We start from the raw sequence: 19,816 nt of genomic DNA, 5'->3' as shown, positions 1-19,816 counted from the left end.
CCACTTCACACCCCCGCCCCTCAGCACCCCCCCGCGGCTGCTGCCGCGGCCCCGCGCCGGAGGCGGGCCTGGGGGCCGGCGGGGGCGTCCCCCCCCGGGGAGCGCGGCCCCGGGCTGGGCGCTGGTCCCCCCGAAACTCGCCCCTCGGGGCTCCGGCCCGCCCCCGGCCCCGCCAGCTGCGCCGCCAAGCGCGGGGGCGGAGCTCGCCAGGGGCATGGCCGGGCTCGCTGTTCCCGTGCCGCTCCCTTGCCCGTGAGGCGGGCGGGGGCGGGCGGGGGCCGGGAAGGTCCCGGGGCGGGCCTGGCTCTGCCTGATCCCGGGGACCAGGGAGGCGGCGCTGGCGGGTTCGCGGAGCGCCCCAGGCTCTGCCCGGCGGCGGCTGGCCCACGTCCACCGCCGCAGAAGGGAGCTCGCCGGCGGCTGGGGCAGGCCCGTGCTCCCCTATGGGCTTGCGTGGGGATCCATGTTTTGATCTTCCCGAGCGGATTGTCGCCCTGAGCCTGGAGGCGTCTGGCCCAGGGGCATGCCTTGCGGCGCCGGTGTCCTTCTCTGACTCCTGCGGCTTGGGCGGTGGCCGGGGTCGAGGAGACCCGCTGTAGTTCGCTGCAAACCGCGCTGCCTCCCGGCTCGGGCCTGAGGCCGCTCGTGTCGCGTGGAACGATGTACACCTTCGTGGCACGAGACGAAAACAGCAGCATCTATGCTGAAGTGTCCAAAATACTCCTGTCCACCGGCCAGTGGAAGAGGCTGAAAAGAGACAACCCCAGATTTAACCTGATGCTGGGGGAGAGGAACAGGCTGCCCTTCGGGAGACTGGGTAAGAGGAAGAGCGGCACTGGCAGGACAAGGCCAATGAACAACCCACCAAGACAGCTGGTTTTTATCGGCCAGTGTTCAGTGCAACATGCTAATGCTTGTTTGTGTGTGGGGGGGGGCAGAACCTGTGCTTTTTATTGTCTAATCACTAGTGCGAAGTAATTTGTTTCCATTACGGGATGTTCTCTGATGTTTCTGGGGATGTACGTTTATGTGCTTTTGCATACTGGGAAATGTAAACTAATATGTGACTAGCGTGTGCTGCAGAGTAATGTAGCTTTGGGTGTTGTCTGCTGCAACAGGGGAGGGACTTGGCCATTGGCATGGCAGCGGCAGGAGCAGGGGGGTCGCCTTCGGGAAGTACAACAGCATAGCTGAAGAGATATTATGGTGATGGCTCTTATTTTTAAAGTTAGCCTTCGTTAAAATATAGCATTTTTATGACCTAAAGGTTAACTTACCCAATTGTAGAAAGAAAAGGAGTACTTGTGGCACCTTAGAGACTAACCAATTTATTTGAGCATGAGCATACATCAGCTCACTTCATCGGATGCATACAGTATGCATCCGATGAAGTGAGCTGTAGCTCACGAAAGCTCATGCTCAAATAAATTGGTTAGTCTCTAAGATGCCACAAGTACTCCTTTTCTTTTTGCGAATACAGACTAACACGGCTGTTATTCTGAAACCAATTGTAGAAATTAGTTATTTGGGGCTGTATTAAAGTTTTTGGTCACATCGATGTTGCATTAAACATTTTAGTTTTTACGGTTCTGTTCCATTATACTGTGGAATCTTAGAGGAATTTTAGAACTGCTGTCTGCTTATAGCAGTACCTTATATTAGAAAACAGGAACAAAGGAATGCTTCGAATCAGAGACCTCAGCAACATGATGCTATATTATGAGATAGCTGCAATTTTCAGCTGGAGATGAGTATTTTAAATTCAACCAGTATTTTAAATTAAAATTGGTATTTGAAATATTACCTAGTCTGATATGGAAGCAAGGCCAACTGGCTCTTACAAAATGTAACCCCCCTTTCTTGAATGATTTCAGGGTGCCCCTTGCCCCAGCCCCCAAAGTGTGAAAGGGTGGAGACCCTCACTCTGCTTTTATCTTTAATCCCCACATGTTCCCTTCTCCAGGAAGCCCTCTGACCCTTAAAGAAATAGCTAACATTTCTTTATCTTGAGGTGTTTTTCACCTGTTTGAACTTCCATGGTTGGTATCGTTTGGTGAGAACTTCCTCACCCTTTTCTGAAATCTTGACAGTGGGGCTGGGATCAGGATTGACTCAAACATGGCTCAAGGGGGGGGGGAATTTAACATAACATGTAACTCTCTCTGCTTGTATGACAAACTATGGGCATAGGTTTATCATTCAACTCCCCATATGATCACAAGTTTTCTCACAGGAGAAAATGTGTTCTGTTTAGTTGTGGGAGAAAAGTAATTTAATAATAGTACAGTGGTATCAAAATGGGATCTGCAGTGTATTTTGTTGAGGATTTATTTTATATATATATCCTAATGTAAAAAAGATGAGTCATTTGTAAAGGGGGACACTGGGAAATTCTCTAAGTGGTACTAAGGTGTGGTTTGATCCGTTTTTAGATCCTCTTATACATTAGATTTGGGCAGATTGTTATATGAAAGTTTGTCCCTTTATTATTGCTATTTGAGTTAATTTATGATTTTGCACGAATTTATTTTGAAATTAGCCCAATGAACAGAGAGATGACTCATTGTAAAACTTCTATGTGGAATTTGGCATGGTTGTCTGCTTCTTTTCAGAAGATGGTCAGAATTGAATTAAGCCAGCCAGGATGTATTCAGATACAAGTATCTTGCTCTCAGAAGGTCTGGTTCATCCAGGGCTGCCCTTTGTGTTTGCTAACAGCACTAGAAGAATGCTGTAACACTCTGCAGAAAACCCTGCCCGGGATCAAAGAGAACTAAGGGACTGACTCAGTGAAGACAGCTAAAACAGGGTTATGTAAGCATTGGGGAAATGGAAAGAATCAAACTTCTCACTTTGGTGTGAACCAAAGAAATAAAGGCCCTTAAACACTTCTCACTCAGAACTGGCCTTTCAGAGTCTATCGGCTGGCTGATGTGGAACTCAGCGGTGCTCCTGTGGAAAACTTTCCATAACTTTTTCTTGAGCGGGCGACAGATCTGTGCTTGCTTTGTTTATTGCCCAGGCTCATGTACTCCATCCATTAATATGAGAGACAGGAAAATAAACACCATGGAAATTGGCCTGGGGACATAATAGCTCTGTGACAGGCTGCCCCTTGGCCCCCAAGTCCATGTGGTTTTGCTCTGCAGGTCTAGAAATGGACATGCTAAGGGAGGGAGGTGGTGGGGCCTGTGGGAGGGCTGCTCCTCACTCCCTCAAGCTCTCACCTACTGGGAGGTTTATTTTTTTTTTGTTTATTGAAAGCGGATTGTTGTTTGATTTTATTTAACACATCCTTAGTGGTGACCCAAACTGTGGTAAGCTGCGCTGTTACTCTGTAAGCTGGTGCAGCACATCTACACTAGGTGCAAATGGATAAGCTTTAACGCCATTGACAAAATTCTCCTAGGAGATTTACCAACCTGGGTACAAAATGTAGGCACCCACCCTTTACCATGAGGGCTTGTGGCAAGGTCACAGCTAATTATAGTTACTGGCCAACTGCAGTCTAAACTCCCCTTGAGCTGTTGTGGCAATTAGAATTGTGCTGGGATGATCTACAGAATTATTGGTAATACAAGTTAAAAAAATATGTTTTACCAAACGAGAATCTGTAACCTGATGGTGTCCCATTTTAAAAAGAAATGGAGACTGATTTGTGGTGTTTGATATTGGGAGTCATACACCTGATAGGACATATTACTATGTTTCACTAATATGTATCCACCAGCATAAGCCCCCAAAATGACAATTTTAGGTACAGAAGGGGGAGGGGGATTTTTACAAATTTGAAGAAAATGTTGAAATTGCCAAAATTGTTGAAGAAGTCACCTTTGATTGCATAGCAATAGAATTATGAGCTAGGAGAACACAGCAAAGCTGAGGTAGTGTGTAGGCTCCTACCAAACTCACGGGGTGGATGGTTTATTTTTAACCAGTTTGTCTTACTTGCTGTGTTTTTCCTGTGAGAGTTCAGTTGTTAATGCAGTGCTCGCAGTAGGTCATTCTTTTATTTTTGCCAGCCACATTTCTATAGGAGCTATTTGTTTTGCAGTCATATGGGTAGATCTGTCTTCGTCCCTGTGCCACCACTCCCATTCTCTGTCCCTGTCCCCCTCCCCCTCCGGAAAACTATGGGGGGAGCAAACTCCACAAGCTTCTTACAGATTTCCTGTAGACTAGGGTTCATCATCTCTCCCTCTCTAGATCCCAGGGGATCTTCTGAAGATAACAGGGTCATCTGCATGGAGGTCCTTTGCATCTGCACCAGCTCAAGGCCTCCCTACCCTCTCTTACAGCCTTGCATTTCTGCCAGGGACCCATGCTACTGCCCCTAGAACTTCCTTCCCCTCTTGAAGGGGGTCATTCCGTAGCACAGAGGGAGTGTTCCACTGAAAAATAATCATTACCTACATGGAGTGAAGATATCTGATAGTAGAGGGCTCTTTAATATAGCAGGCAAAGGCTGAAACTAGCCAGAATCAGAGGGACATATTAGTAAATGATGGTACAATTTACCAAGGCAAGTGGTAGATTTTCAGTTATCTGGAGTCTTGAAATTAAGATTGTCCTATCTACAAATATGCTCTAGCTCCACCACAAGTCATTGAGCTGGATGCAGGAATCAGTGGGTGAAATTCTCTGGCCTGTGTTAAGCAGGAGGTCAGACTGGATGATCTCAGAGATCCCTTCTGGCCTTAAAACTACAGGGGAGAGGGAGGGAAATTATGGCAGACCTAGGCTGCATTCACTGTTGTACGGGATCCCTGGGGAGGTTGAAGAACCATGAGAACAGATTGCAGTGTCATTGCTGATCCTGTGGAGAGCCTTCTACTGGGGAGAGCAGCACACAGAAGTTGAGAGATCTGCATGTGCTTGGTGAGAAGGATCTGTCCCATTGCAATGAAATGTGTTTCCTGGCTGCCGTCAGGAGGATTATTCTGCACTGGAATCTCTCTTTCATTTCAGTAAATCGTGACAGCTCCCTAATCCTGTAATAAGAATGTGGGGCTCTGTTCCTGAAATAGCTCCTGCGTCTGTTCCCTACCAGTAGGACTAGTTCCCCTTGCCATGACATTCCCGCCAGCATGTTGCTGTGTATTTTCCTCTTTCCCCCACCACTTTTTTGCCTGTATCTGTTCTTTTAACTGAAGGATCTTAAAGTGTGTATGTATAAATACAGTGGCAAAAAAAGAATACTAGAATAACCTCTTCTAGTAGTAACACAATAAAATGTGCATAATGGAGTCCTCTTTTCAAGAAAATACAGTAATAAGATTAGAACATAATATCCAGTTCTTCCAACAGTAGCTCCTATTGAATGACCATCCAACAGAGCCAATATCCCCGGTATTCACTTTTCCTTTTCTATTATTTTTTGCTTCAGGGCAACCAGTTAGTAAAGATTAAAAAGCTGCTCATGTATGTCAGTCACTCATTGGTTTTTCGGATGGCCATTAGAACAACTAGAGCGTGGCCTGTGGCCTGCAGACCTCTGGCGGTCCGCAGACAGTCTCTAATATTTCCAAAGGGATCCGCACCTCCATTGGAAGTTTTTCAGGGTCCGGCAAATGAAAAAAGGTTGAAAACTGTGGAATTAGAGTAACCAGTAAACCAGTATTTCCCTTTCTTATTTTGCGAGTGTTGTGTGAGTTTGTCTAGTTCCCGTGCATGGAACTAACGTGCGTCTTATACTCTTCCTTTTAAAGCACATCCAGCTGGAGTGTGCCTCATGGTTTTTATTGAATTACCTGCCCCTTCCCAATCTCTCCTCGTCCATCCACCTGGTTTGGGTGCCATTTCTGTTCAGGACAGTCTCTAATTTGTGGAGTAACTTGGGGCAAACCCTTAGCCCAGTCTGGTCGGGTGCGCTATGTGGGTGGAATCTGTGCCCTGCCCCCGGAGCCAGTTTGGATTCTGTTCCAGTCCAATGGCTACTAGCCCTGAAGTAACAGCCCCTTCCCCACAGGGTTGGGTTGGAGGAAGATGGAAGTGTCTGTGTAACAACTGATCCTGTGCTTCTGCTCCCAGCCCCTGCACCCTGTCATAGGGAGCTTATGCGGAGCAGGCCACTGCCAGTGGGTGACCTGCTGTCTGCCTGGCCACCCAAAATCCATCCCTTGCCCCTTCTGTGTGCAGCAGATTCTTCTTTTTCTGAATCAGATAGAAAAGGTGCCAACAGAGAGCGGTCTTCAGTGCAGGGAGCCTCTCTTCAGCTGTATCCGCTGTGGGTTGGGCACCCTTGAGTCATGATGACAGGGCAGCAATGGGGAAAGGGCACGCTTCCACTGAATCTGGGCATTTTCAATATTTCAGCTTTGTCCTGAGCTCTCAGGCTGGCTCTCGTGCCGGGAGAGGAGTCAGGGGCATCTGTGGGCTTTTGAGGATGGGTTCAGCCACCTGAGAAAGACTTTTGGCTGGGTGGTTTCTTGTGGAAGAGGGGACAAGTTTAGAAGCTGGGGTGGGCAATTAGATTCTTAGATGGTAGATTGTAAACTGTTCAGGACAGACTGTTGGCTACCCTGTGTTTGTACGGTGTCTCTCACAATGAGGCCCTGTCCTTGGTTGGTCCATAGGCACTGCCCTAATAAACATGATGGATTAATAATGTGTAGTCATTTGGTGACTGTTTGACACTAATCTGCCTTCGACCCTTGTCATTGTTCATCACCTCTTTACTTCTAGCCAAGACAGATAAAGCAAGGTTGCCTAGCCAATAAATGAAAGATTCTGCACATTTCTTAGAAGTAATCATTTGACATTTGATTTTAATTGTCAAGACACACAAGGTAGAGTTGCTGCATTATTTCTTGAGTCCAAATGCTCAAACAATGTCCCCCACCATCTGTGGCCAGGAGGGAGGTGGATAATGCTTACAGACACTTGTCTAGCTAGTGAACCTCAGGGGACTAAGGATTTTTAGGTATTCTAAGCAAATAGCACATCGCTACTCTCTGTCGTAAGAACAAGGTGGGGTCACATTGGGGGGAGATTTGGTTCGTTGCAGATATTTGAGTAATAGGCCTATTTGTGGAATACTAAGTATGTACGAATGACAACCAGCACTAGAATATGGAAGTATATAAGGCATATATGACTTACCACCACAAATAGTAAAACCTAACTTAGAATGGTCAAGCCTAAGAAAGGTGCTCTTCAGGATGCAACCTGGGCCCAATATCAGCATCATGCAGTTGACTGTATAACAGAGAAGTCTAATTTTTCTCCTTTTTCCTAGGATTCTTTAGCAATCTGTCCCCTCTCCCCCCGCCCCCTTTTTTTTTTTTTAATTGATAAGTTTTGTTTCTTAACTCTCCCTTTCCTCTTGTAGGTCATGAACCTGGACTTGTGCAGCTGGTAAATTACTACAGGGGAGCTGACAAGCTTTGTCGCAAAGCTTCGTTAGTGAAGTAAGGATTCCATTTAAACCTTTTAGTGTGTTTGAAGAAATGTTTTTTCTAATGCAACTAAATATTAAGTGTGTTTTGTATGATGCTTGAGAAAAAGCACCAAAATTTGCCTTTAAAGGCCTTCTGTTCAGGGGCCCTTCAGCAATCTTCAGAAGCTGCATCTGCTTTTTTTCTTCACAATCATTTGTGTGCCCAAATAGCATTTCAGTTTCTAGATACTGGACCTGATTTTCATGGGCAAGCAGCATTTGTATATGTAATTCTGTTGTTTGCGCTTGCAAATGGTGCTGCATGTCAAGTTGGGAATGCAAGAGCAGCAGATGTTGTTGTTTCCTAAAATGTGGACCTAAAGAAACAACCACTACAACATTATCTGTTTCTCCTGGTAGATATATTTTTAAAGCAAGGTTCCACTCTGCTATTTCTGTTGTTCATTTTTATAGAGACTTGCAGTACTAATGTGCTTCTAGCTAAGCAGATCCTTTGGTCAAGTGAATGCCAGGAGACATCTCTTTCACAAGAGAAGACTCAGAGATGGAGTTTCATAATAATCAGCAATGCCAATGTCTCCTGCAAGGAGTGGTGCATGTGCTTCTATTTGTTAAAGAGATGGAATATTGAGTTGGTTTATTAAAATATGACTTGGGACTGAACTCTGCTTCTGTTAGAGCTTGTTCATTTCAAAGCTGCTGGTCTGGTCAAACTGTTTTAAGACATCACTGTCATACAAGAGACAGGCTGCAGGGCCTACATTAACTTACGTAATGTATAGTATCATTCTGTAGCCCGCCCATCGTAGTCATTTGTATACAATGGTGCACCTTGGGCCTGCATGGCTTACGTTCCTTAAAAAATCCCTTCTAGAAATCCCAGGCCCTTCTATGTAGATATGATGTAAACAATCACCCAGTGCCAGAGAGCAGATTACTTAAGACCATTCATTGAGATTCACAAAATTATTTCTATGTAGCTTGTACTTTGGGGTCAGTGCCTGTCTTTTCTAAAGCTGTAGCTGCCTTTCCCTTTTAATCCCGGGGGTCACCAACACTACTAATTGCTTAAAAATCCCCTGAGACTCTGAATAAAGCCATTTTGATAAAGGATCTGATCCAAAGCCCACTGAAGTCAATGGGAAATTTCCCTTTAATATCAGTGGGTTTGGCTTGGATACATAGCTCCCATTTGGAGACAATTACGTTTCTGAATAGCCTAGTTCACCATTCTGTTCCCCTCATCTTTCCCAATCAAGTTCCATCGCACAGCAACTTTTGCAGGGGCTTCTGTGTTAGCACACAGGATTCCCAATGAAAAGTCTTTGCTGGTTTCTCAGAAAGCTTTGTGTGGATGCTGTGCAATATCTAGCTATGTGGAACCATTTGTTTATTGATCATTTCAGAATATTTGACTCCAGTTCATGATAAAAGGCAAAAATATTAAAGACAAAATAGAAAGATCTAGATCAATTATTTGTAACAATGTTTATTTAGAAAGGTAAGTGCTCAAAAACATCTTTAGGGGAGAGAGGAATTTACCCAAGTCTCAGTCTTATAGTATTACAATATTTGCTGGTTTTTAAAAAATATTTTGTCCTACTGTTTTTTTCCTCTAGCAGCTTTAAAGAGAAGACTGTTTTCAGCAAGTTAATAGAAATATATACAGTACAGTATTATTATTGTTGAATATGCATTAACCATATTCACTAGCAGGAAAAAGGCTCATGTTAATGATAACCTGCATTTAATACGTATAAATTATTTTGGCAGCTGGCATGTTCTAGGATTAGCAAGGCTAATGGGCTGGTTTATCTTCTCCAACTAGGCTAATCAAGACGAGCCCTGAGTTATCAGAATCTTGCACATGGTTCCCAGAATCATATATGATTTATCCAACTAACCTAAAGACTCCAGTGGCTCCAGCGCAGAATGGAATTCGCCATCTTATAAACAACTCCAGGACGGATGAAAGGGAAGTGTTCCTGGCCTCCTACAACAAGAGAAAGGAGAATGGGGAGGGGAACGTGTGGATAGCCAAATCCTCGGCTGGTGCCAAAGGTTTGTTTCCTGCTGAGATGCTCCAACTCTTTTCTGTTCTTGTTGTTTGATTTTTGTTATTTAAAAAAAATAGAAGGATGATTATTTTCCCTGCATCGTGTCTAGCCGTGGTTGCAATATGCCTGTTTAATAGCAGTGTGTGCTCCACACTGCAGGCCTTTACATAAGTACCACATAGAACTCTGTTCTCTGCACCGGCTGGGGTATTTTATGGTCTCCTCTCTGCTCCTAGGGAACCGTCAGCACTGATTAAAAGTACAAACCTTCACACTCTGTCTGATATTTGGGGGGATGAATAAGTGATCAGCAATGATCGACCCTGACGCCATAAACACCCAGTACTGCTCCCCGGCAGAGCTCTTTGTGTGGGGAAGACCCCAGCAAGAGACAAGGCACAAGAGGTGTGTCCTGTAACAAAGCCAGTGCAATGTGGGGTGTGGCGATGAGGGAATGTGGGGGGCAGGGGGAGAGTGATGGGGGTGGAAATGTGCGGGGGAGTAGGAGAGGTGCAGGGAAATATGAGTGGCGGGGAAAATAAGGGTTACAGAGAGGACAGATGATCATAGGGGCAGGTGGAGGACAGGAGACTGGGGAGAATGTGAGTTGAACCAGAAGGGAGGCAGGATAGTGATAGGGTCTGTTGTACTGCTGTCTCTCAGGCCAGTGATACGGAAGGTGGAAGGAGAGGAATCAACTGGTAGCTTCCCATTCCAGAGGATTTGGGAGGATAATGGGGCAGAGGGGTCGCCCTCCAAGCAGCCACTGGGGAGGCACCTGTATTCCTGGTTGAACTTTGAACCTGAAACGAGCATACAGGGAGTTCCCTGCAAGGCTCAGACACTGGAAGGCAGCTCTCTCCCCACCGGCTCGTGATGTCTGGGTGCTCATGGCTGGCAATAGGGGATGCTGGAGCGCAGACCAAAGGGAGGCAAGAACAGAAACAAGGAAAGGAGAGAGGACAGAGACTGAAATCACGTACAGGAGGGGAAGGAGAAAAGAAGAGGGACGCAGACGCTCTCAGACGTGCGTGTGCTGGAGTAGGAGACATGAAACCAAGTCCTCCCCCTCCTTAAAATCACTACGGCTTGTGTTTAGAGGGAAGCTAAAAATCTCAGCCCTTGTGGTTCCCTGGGGGACCCGCTCACCTCGGGTACAGAGCTGGCCGGACTGTCAGCTGATGTTAGTCAGTCCGTAACACCATCAAACAGTGCAGTTATGCCAACTCATGGCATCCCGGGTCCAGCCCAGAGGCCTTTCGGCCACCCACAATAGCCAGCCACTTCGTTTTGCAGAAATCCCCATCACAAAAATTAAGTCTGAGGAAAATCTCAGTACTTTAAATAAAAATCATATTGATTGACTCTTAATAAAGACAAGTAATTACTCTGGACAATCATAATTTGTCACGTACAAGACCTCAAATGATTTTTGATCCAGTATTAGGAAAAAAGCTATCAAGTAATGCTACAAGGAAGCTTTAAAACTGTATACATTCCAGCGCAAGGTGTCTGTAAAATATATTCTTATTAATGGACAGTGAAATTCCAAAGTATATCAAAACATCTCGCTGAAAATCAGTGTGGATGCATTCTTCCAGAAGATTGTCCTTTAGACCATCTGTTCCCCTATCACTATGTCCTGTCATTCATATCCCTCAGACATGACCTAAGAGAAGGCTTGGTTTCATCAAAATGAAATAAAAGGACATGTTTCTTCCCATCTAATCTTTGTAGGAAAAAGTACTCTTGTAGTCTCACTAGCTGATTTTAAAACTCTGATTTAAGCAATAACTAAATCGTCTCCTGTATCCAGGGAGTAGCTATGACAGGGAAAATTATAAAGCTTTTTACTTAAATATGATACTTTTTTCCTGCTACAGACATGACCCCATCTTGTCAGTTATTGCAACAAATGTAATTGTAAGTGTTTGACGCACAGAAGCAGAACCCAGAGCAGAAAATTAAAACGGAATACAGAGCACTCTTATAATCTTCAAAAATGGTTCATATCTTCTCCCAGAATTGTTCTATACAATAAAAGAAAGTTTATCACAGAGATAATAGTCCTCTAAATGCTTAGGAAAACCCAATCTCCTAACATTACGTAATTTAAGAAGAAGAAGAAACGTAGTATTTAATAACTAATTTAATAACCTCAGTCTCCTATTATTAAAAGGAAAATTGCTGTTTTAAAAACCCAAACAAAACCAGAAAATACTAAATTTAGAGCAAACATTTGGGATTTTTTTTCAAGAACAATGGATATGGACAGTTAAAGGGATCCCAAGGAGCCTTACTTCTGTCCTGCTTAATCCCCACCTAGCTCAGCCACAATGCAGGTGACAAGTTCAGCTAACCACCTGCCTTGTTTACCATCCATCCTGTGCACTCAGTGGAGCAGGAGTCCTGGGGGGGAATAGCATGGGATCATGTAATTAAAGACTAGCATAATGCATATGGACCGGGGAACCAAATTAAGATTACACAGGCAATCGTAAATCTGGCATTTTCTAATTTTTCAGTGCTTGACTTAGCAACGTTGCCCTTATTTTAATAGGGGTTATTTTGCATGGAATTTCCTTGATCTTTTTTAAAAGAAAAATGAAAAAAAAAAAAAAAGTTCCATTATGTATAATCATATTGCTCCTCTCCACTCTCTCCAAAGGCTAAGTTTGAATCTAGAACCTCAGCACATATCTCTGCCCCTTGAGCTAAGAAAGTAACTGGTACCAGTAGTAGGCTGTTACTCTGTTTGAACCAGCCACTAGGTGGGGATGTGATACCACATTGCTACTAGTGGGTGGTGGTGATTGATTATAATTTGTATTGCTGTAGTGTTTAAGGATCCCAGTCATAAATCAGGACCCCCACTGTGTGAGGTAATGTACAAACATATAACAAAAAGTCATTCCTTGCCCTGAGAGGCTTACAACGTACGTAAACTGCACAGCGATTTGCTAGACAGCAATGGAATGCTGTGGATCAGGATTCCTGGGTTCTGTTCCTGGCTCTGGGTAAGGAGTGTTGTCTGGTTGGTTAGAGCAGTGGATTCAGACAACCTAACCAAACACATAAATTCAGCAAATTCATTCTGAAAAGCAGTGCAGGTAAGATTCTCATCTACCATATTGAAGAAATCCCAGTTCTGCTAGAAGTGATCCTGTGCAAACTTTTACTGTATCTGTAAAACGAGAGGAATTATATTTCTTTTCCTCCTGGCATAATGCGGCCTGGCTCAATAGTAAGCATTGTGCATTGCACAGAAGTAAATATCAGTCACTGAAAGAGGTGAGTCTGGAACTCATGGTCTCCTGGCTTTCAGCCCAATATACTTTTCCCCCGATGGAAGGGTATTTTTCGTGGAGGAAGGCTTGCAAACACAGGAAGTTTGGCAGAGCCTGGGAGTTTGCTCAGTATAATTGGGAAATAGGTGAAACGAGTATAGAAAAAATCCTACCGTGGATGTGCTAATGGGGACTTTAAAAGCTTATAACTCAGCTAGAACTGGGGGGATTTTCATGGGGAAAGCAAAAGGAACCTCCCTGACTGCAAGCCTACCCCCTCCACTGAATCTCAGACTTCTGCTCCAAATCATGGAGCTGTTGAAAATAGTAGTCTGGAATTTTTGTAAGCCGTGGCAAAACTACCTGTTTTCCCCTAGCCTCCTCCTTGGAAATGGCTGCCCTGCGCTCAGATTTTTCAAAAATTCAATGCGAGACAGAGACCAAAACAGAGAAGATTTCAGCTGGAAGAGTTAAAGTTTGGCAAAGCTTAAAACAACCAAGAATCAGGGGTTCTCTGGGGAGTGTTAGGCAACTGTAACTGTGAGTGTTGCTTCCCAGTAATGCCAAATTCTGGAAAGACTGTGTTCTGTTTCCAATACTCTGCCACTGCAAGTGGACGTTTGTATTGAAATTATATGGGGGAAGGGATAATTGCCAACTTCAACCGTAAATTGGAGGGAATTTGAAGATAGATTTGAACTTTCTCAATGGGGGACTTTCATACCAGGGAAAATATTGATATTAGCCTTATCCTTTTTTATAACCATTTCTTTTTGCACTCTTGCTAATTTAGCAATGACTTTCACATTGAACTAAATGGGACTGCAATGAATAAAGTTACTCCTGTGACTGTTTGTAGAATTATGTTTGTCAGAAGAAGAAGCTGGAACAAAAACCTTACTAGAAGAAATAGCTTCAATAAACTGAGGAGCCACATAGAAAATATGGGCAACTTGAATTGCTTCATGTTTAAATTCAAAGTCACCTGGTGGAAGGTGTGTCATTGTGCTGTTTCTGTGCCATCTTTCAGATGAGACATAAACCAAAAGAGGAAAGTTGCTTAGTTAAAACACTCAAGTGGGACTAAGATCTGGGTTTCAGTCCCGGATATTCCGTAGACTCTGCATGTGACTTGGGCAAGCCACATATTCCCTCCTTGCTTCAGTTTCCCATCTGTAAAACGGAGATTATCGTCTACCTCACAAGTGTTAGGAGGTTAAATTCATTAATGTGTGATACGCACCCAGATGGTACAGTGCAGGGGACAGTATCTTACTGTCTTAGACAGATTTATGGTACTTCACTGGGGGCAAATACTGAACCGAAACAGACTATGGGAGAAAACTAGCTATACAGCCCCACTGTGGAAAGAGATGTGGCACGTTAAACATGGGTGTGTGGGCTGAGTTGGGAGGAGATAAATATTACTCTCTGATGTCTTTTCTGAAATGAACAGGATGATGATTCCTCTTTGTTCGGTCTTAGACCACAACTTGCTCCAAGAAATGACATTGATCAAGCAGCAGAGCGTCTAAAAGTAACTGTCAAAATGATTTAAAGTGTTAGAGAGCATGTCCTGTAAGAGGAGACTGGATAAGATGAAAAAGACCTAAATATCTATAAAAAGCCAAAGAGGATTTATTTTTAGGGTTACAGGATTACATAAAATGAGGAGTAATGTTTTAAAGCAGGGGCGGGGAGGGGCCTGTCCTGCAGATATTTACATACATAACCTAACTCATGCATGTAGCACTCCTGCACTCAGTGTGACTACATCTGAGTAAAGGTATTCAGGTGTGCAGGATAGGCCCGCTAGATGATAGGAAAATAATTGGGGGCAGGGGAGACCAGTCAGGCAATGGAATAATCGCCATCAGGAAGTAGTGACATGATTGCTAGAAGTATCTGAAAAATCTCTAACTGGATTCAACACAAAAAGCCTGGAGGTCACATCAGGCCTGACATTTCTAACTACATGATGATGATGTGTTCCTGTGATTTTTGTGTATTGGAGGTCTTGTGTATTGGAGGTTCCCTGATAAGTGTGTTGTAGAGTTGAAGTTCCCATCTCTCTGCTCCATAGAAATGTCTTAATTACTGTCAATTGAAATGGTGTATTGCATCTGAGAAAAGTTCTCTGAAACACACCAAAAGTACATGATAAACATCTTTTGTTTGTTAATTTGTGTCTTGGAATAATTCTATGTGGTAGTTAAAGAACTTGAGGAAAAACAGTAGAAGCCACAAAGCACAAATTTTAGACAAGACTCAGCCACACAGACAATCCGGACTCTTAAGTACATAGATGTCCCAAGATCTAAATGTGTATTTTCAATTGTAACTCTTATAGCTGAAACTCTTCCTTTGTCTTGACGCCTAGACATCTCTGAGAACCTTAGCCAGAGAGGTTTTTACCTCCATATTCTCAAGCATGGTCATAATGCCAAATCTGCTGCAATAAGAGACCCAATAACATATGCCATTACATATATTTTGGTGTACTTCAAAATCCTTTTAAAAAAAAATAATTTCCATCGATCATATCTGTGAAACCTGCTATATTTTACCTTTGTTTTTTTCATGTTAGGTGAAGGAATTCTTATTTCTTCAGAGGCTACTGAACTTCTGAACTTTATAGATGATCAAGGACAAGTGCATGTGATTCAGAAATACCTTGAAAAGCCTATGCTATTAGAGCCAGGCCATCGCAAGTTTGATATTAGGTAATGTTTTCTATTGATTGCCTGTCAATTCTTACTCAAAAAGATTAGAGAAAATGCATTGGGGTGAGCGAAGTGTTGTTAATAAATCTGATTACATGCATATGCTGGCTTAAAAAACAAAACAAAAAACCCTATTTAGTGTTCTTCTAATTTTCAGAAGCTGGGTTCTAGTGGATCACCAATATAATATCTACCTCTACAGAGAAGGCGTTCTGCGGACCTCTTCAGAACCATACAATAGTGCTAATTTCCAAGACAAAACCTGCCATTTGACCAATCACTGCATACAGAAGGAATATTCTAAAAACTATGGGAAGTATGAAGAAGGGAATGAAATGTTTTTTGAGGAGTTCAATCAGTATCTGATGAGTTCTTTGAACATTACACTGGAAAGTAGCCTGTTATTGCAGATCAAACAAATAATAAGGTAACTTGTTGATCATTATTTGTGTTACAGTAGCACCCAGAGGCACCAACCAGAACTGGGGACCCATTGTGTTAGGGACTGTACATTCACACAATACGGGACAGACCTTGCTCCAAAGAGCTCGCAGTCTAAACAGACGAGACAGACAAAAGTATCAATATTTCCATGTTACAGACAAGGAACTGAGGCTCAAAGAAGTTAGGTGACTTGCCCAAGGTCACACAGAAAGTGTGGGGCAAAGCACAAAATTGACCCTATGGGCTTGTCTAGGGAATTTCCACAAGGTGAATGGAGCTACTTTTGTTTCTTGTTCAACATATTAATAGATGTACATATATTTATAGAGATATGTAAGCCAAAATTCACCAAAGTTTCCACTAATTTCAGGTGTCTTACTGATTAGGTACACGCATGAGACAAGTGGGGCCTGATTTTCAGAGGTGCTGAGCATTCACAACTCACAGATATCATCAGGAGCTACAGGTGCTAAGCATTTCTGTTAATAGGGTGGAGATGATGCAAAGAACTAACAAAGAGTTGCTTCGTTCACTCAGTGCTCTATCCTGTGTACTGAATGAAACAGGGTCCTGTGGGAAAAATGTGATCATGTTAATTACAGACTGTATTGTAGAATCATAGAAGATTAGGGTTGGAAGAGACCTCAGAAGGTCATCTAGTCCAACCCCCTGCTCAAAGCAGGACCAACCCCAACTAAATCATCCCAGCCAGGGCTTTGTCAAGCCGGGCCTTAAAACCTCTAACGATGGAGATTCCACCACCTCCCCAGAACCCATTCCAGTGCTTCACCACCCTCCTAGTGAAATAGTTTTTCCTAATATCCAACCTAGACCTCCCCCATTGCAACTTGAAACCATTGCTCCTTGTTCTATCATCTGCCACCACTGAGAACAGCTGAGCTCCACCCTCTTTGGAACCCCCCTTTAGGTAGTTGAAGGCTGCTATCAAATCTCCCCCTCATTCTTCTCTTCTCTTCTTCAGACTAAATAAACCCAGTTCCCTCAGCCTCTCCTCATAAGTCATGTGCCCCAACCCCATAATAATTTTTGTTGCCCTCCACTGGACTTTCTCTCTCCACAGCCTTTCTGTAATGGGGGGGGCCCAAAACTGGATGCAATACTCCAGATGTGGCCTCACCAGTGCTGAATAGAGGGGAATAATCACTTCCCTCAATCTGCTGGAAACACTCCTACTAAAGCGGCCCAATATGCCGTTAGCCTTCTTGGCAACAAGGGCAAACTGGTGCCTCATATCCAGGTTCTCGTCCACTGTATTGCCCAGGTCCTTTTCTGCAGAACTGCTGCTTAGCCAGTCGGTCCCCAGCCTGTAGCAGTGCATGGGATTCTTCCGTCCTAAGTGCAGGACTCTGCATTTGTCCTGTTGAACCTCATCAGATTTCTTTTAGTCCAGTCCTCCAATTCGTCTAGGTCGCTCTGGACCCTATCCCTACCGTCTGGCATATCTACCTCTCCCCCCATCTTAGTGTCATCCACAAACTTGTTGAGGGTGCAATCTGTCCCATCATCCAGATCATTAATGAAGATGTTGAACAAAACCAGCCCCAGGACAGACCTCTGGGGCACTCCACTTGCTACCAGCTGCTAATTAGACATTGAGCCATTGATCACTGCTCATTGAGCCAACGATCTAGTTAGCTTTCTATCCACCTTATAGTCCATTCATCCAATCCATACTTTTTTAACTTGCTGGCAAGAATACTGTGGGAGACGCTATCAAAAGCTTTGCTAAAGTCAAGGTACATCATGTCCACTGCTTTCCCCATATCCACAGAGCCAGTTATCAGGTTGGTCAGGCATGACTTGCCCTTGATGAATCCATGTTGATTGTTCCTGATCATATGCACAGGAGGGCTGAATGAGGGTTGCATGGGCAACCTTAATATTGGCATTTCCTAACTTTTGAGGGTTTCACATTGCAAATGGAGTGTCCTTTTGACTAGTTTTTTTAAATGGATGTAATATTGGCTTATTGGTGGATTCCCCTTGTTACATCATTGCTGGCCCCAGGTTATTCCATAATTTGCTCAAAATGTGGTTTCTTGCCCCTTTCTCCGGAGAAGCTGGTCCTGGGCTTCCTAAGCCTGTGTGCTCTCAGAGGAACAAAGATACAACAGAAGGGTTGGGATGATGTCATAGCCGGGAAGGAAAGTCATTCCAACTGGAAGCAGAAGGCTGTACTGTGATCTCAGGCTTTTATATTGATTTTGTAATCTAAAATTTTTCACTGTTTAGAACGCTCCAGTAATGTGCCTAGGAATAAGGATGCAGGCTCATTATAACATCCTATTTAAACCCATTCCCTCAGAAATGATAGGAGCTATTTCAAGACATTCCTCTCTGTATGGTTTCTTGTTACAACAAGGTGGTTCCTGTCCTACAGCTGCTGAACCATGGCATGACATTCCATCGTGAGCTGACATTTCTGGACACCTGCTCAAGCGGATAATCAGCTGAGCTCTTTCAAACTGCTGCATTTCTGTGGGCTGGTTCACCCTTCACTCTGTTTCAGTGCTCTTAGACTGATTTGTGAAGCCATTTGTTGTACACTTGGGTTGGATTCACTATGACTTGGCACTAAGGTGCAAGTCTGTAGCCCAGCAGCTGGAGCAGGGTTTGCAGTGCTTTCTGCATTTGTTCCATCCCATGGGGAGAGGAGATGCACAGAGCTGGATCTCCCAACTTGTCTACGTGCTGTCCTCGCACATTGCTGTGCATGGGAATCCTAGGGAGCTGAAATCTTGGTAGGAGCTGTACATACCTCTTGCACAGCCAGCTGACAACACACTCCCCTTTTATACATCAGACCAACCCCAGTCCTCTGCCATGAGAGCCTCCGCTGATTCTGGGTACTAGCTGGCTGGAACTGGCTCTGCAGCAGTGAGGTACAGTAGAAAGGAATGAGGTAGATAACAGGCACTTCACCCATCCTGACCTCTTTGTGCTGCTTATGTGGACAAAGGGGCTAGAATCTGGCCCTAACTTTCCTTGGTGGGGGAAGCTCTCAGTGGCACAAAGCTGTCCTAGTCCGCTCCTGCGTCAACTGCCCCTTCCACCAGCATTGGGGTGGGCTGAGCGTAGCTGTGCTCCCCCAGTTCTCAGTTGGCATGTGATCTTGTGTCCCTAGGCAGCTCTAACGTCCAGGCTGGAGGACTTGTGACTTGTGGATCAGGGAACTGTAACTGGCCCCCTCATAGCTCCTTTCTTTCTTGAAATGGGGGCATCGCTCTAGAGAAGCACTTGAGCCAATGTGTGATATTGCATCAGGCATGCTTCTCCCCCAGCTGATGCAGCTAGTCCTGCTCCCACAAATCCTTGCTCAAACGAGTAGCCTTGGAGGGCAGCCCAGTGGAAGTCATTGGGACTGCTCAATTGTAAGAGTTTACAGTATTGGCTCCAGTTTTGTTGCATATATTGGGCCCTGCTTCCTTCAGACCTAATGTAAACTTTAATTAGATTTATGGCAATTTAACAATACCACCCTCATTGATGTTAGTTGGGGCCCCCTGCATCGCTGACTTATGCCACACTTACAAAATATGCTTTTGCTTTGCCTTGATGAAAACCCAGAATGCTTATCATGTGCACAATGTTTATTCTTTAGTCAACAAATGCAGGTGTGTGTGGAGTTTATGTATACATACACATATACTGGGTAGGTACATATATACATATATTTGTATTCTCTACACTTGATAGTTTGACAAAGCATCCTGTGTGGTGAATAATAATCGTGATTGTCTACTTGAAAGAGAAATCCTGTTTTAATGGATAAAGGTTGTTAATTAGGTCACACCCATGTTGCTGGGAGGTCACTCTTGCATGTCTAGTGTCCATAGTCGTTCTCTTGTTCTAAATGCAGATAACAAGAGAGCACGTCTCGGGCTC

At 44.1% G+C, this 19,816-nt stretch overlaps 1 protein-coding gene across 3 annotated transcripts in view; it reads left to right on the top strand.

Moving 5' to 3' along the window:
* Window positions 1-60: 60 nt before the first annotated feature.
* TTL (tubulin tyrosine ligase) overlaps window positions 61-19,816 on the top strand; it is a 35,385-nt gene continuing 15,629 nt past the window's right edge. For 2 of the 3 annotated variants that reach the window (XR_013345791.1, XM_077814224.1), the window contains exons 1-5: window positions 61-817; window positions 7,331-7,409; window positions 9,228-9,460; window positions 15,331-15,466; window positions 15,624-15,893. Coding sequence is in view for 2 of the 3 variants with exons in the window: in XM_077814224.1 (XP_077670350.1) it covers window positions 661-817; window positions 7,331-7,409; window positions 9,228-9,460; window positions 15,331-15,466; window positions 15,624-15,893 (875 nt within the window). In the remaining variant the exon portion in view is untranslated. The remainder of the gene's footprint in view (window positions 818-7,330; window positions 7,410-9,227; window positions 9,461-15,330; window positions 15,467-15,623; window positions 15,894-19,816) is intronic. The other variant, XM_077814222.1, reaches the window with a different exon arrangement.

Source organism: Eretmochelys imbricata, chromosome 3 (assembly GCF_965152235.1).
Source record: "Eretmochelys imbricata isolate rEreImb1 chromosome 3, rEreImb1.hap1, whole genome shotgun sequence".
Classification (NCBI taxonomy): Eukaryota; Metazoa; Chordata; order Testudines; family Cheloniidae; genus Eretmochelys; species Eretmochelys imbricata.
Note: the sequence above shows the minus strand (reverse complement) of the source record. Positions and strands in the feature narration are given on the sequence as shown.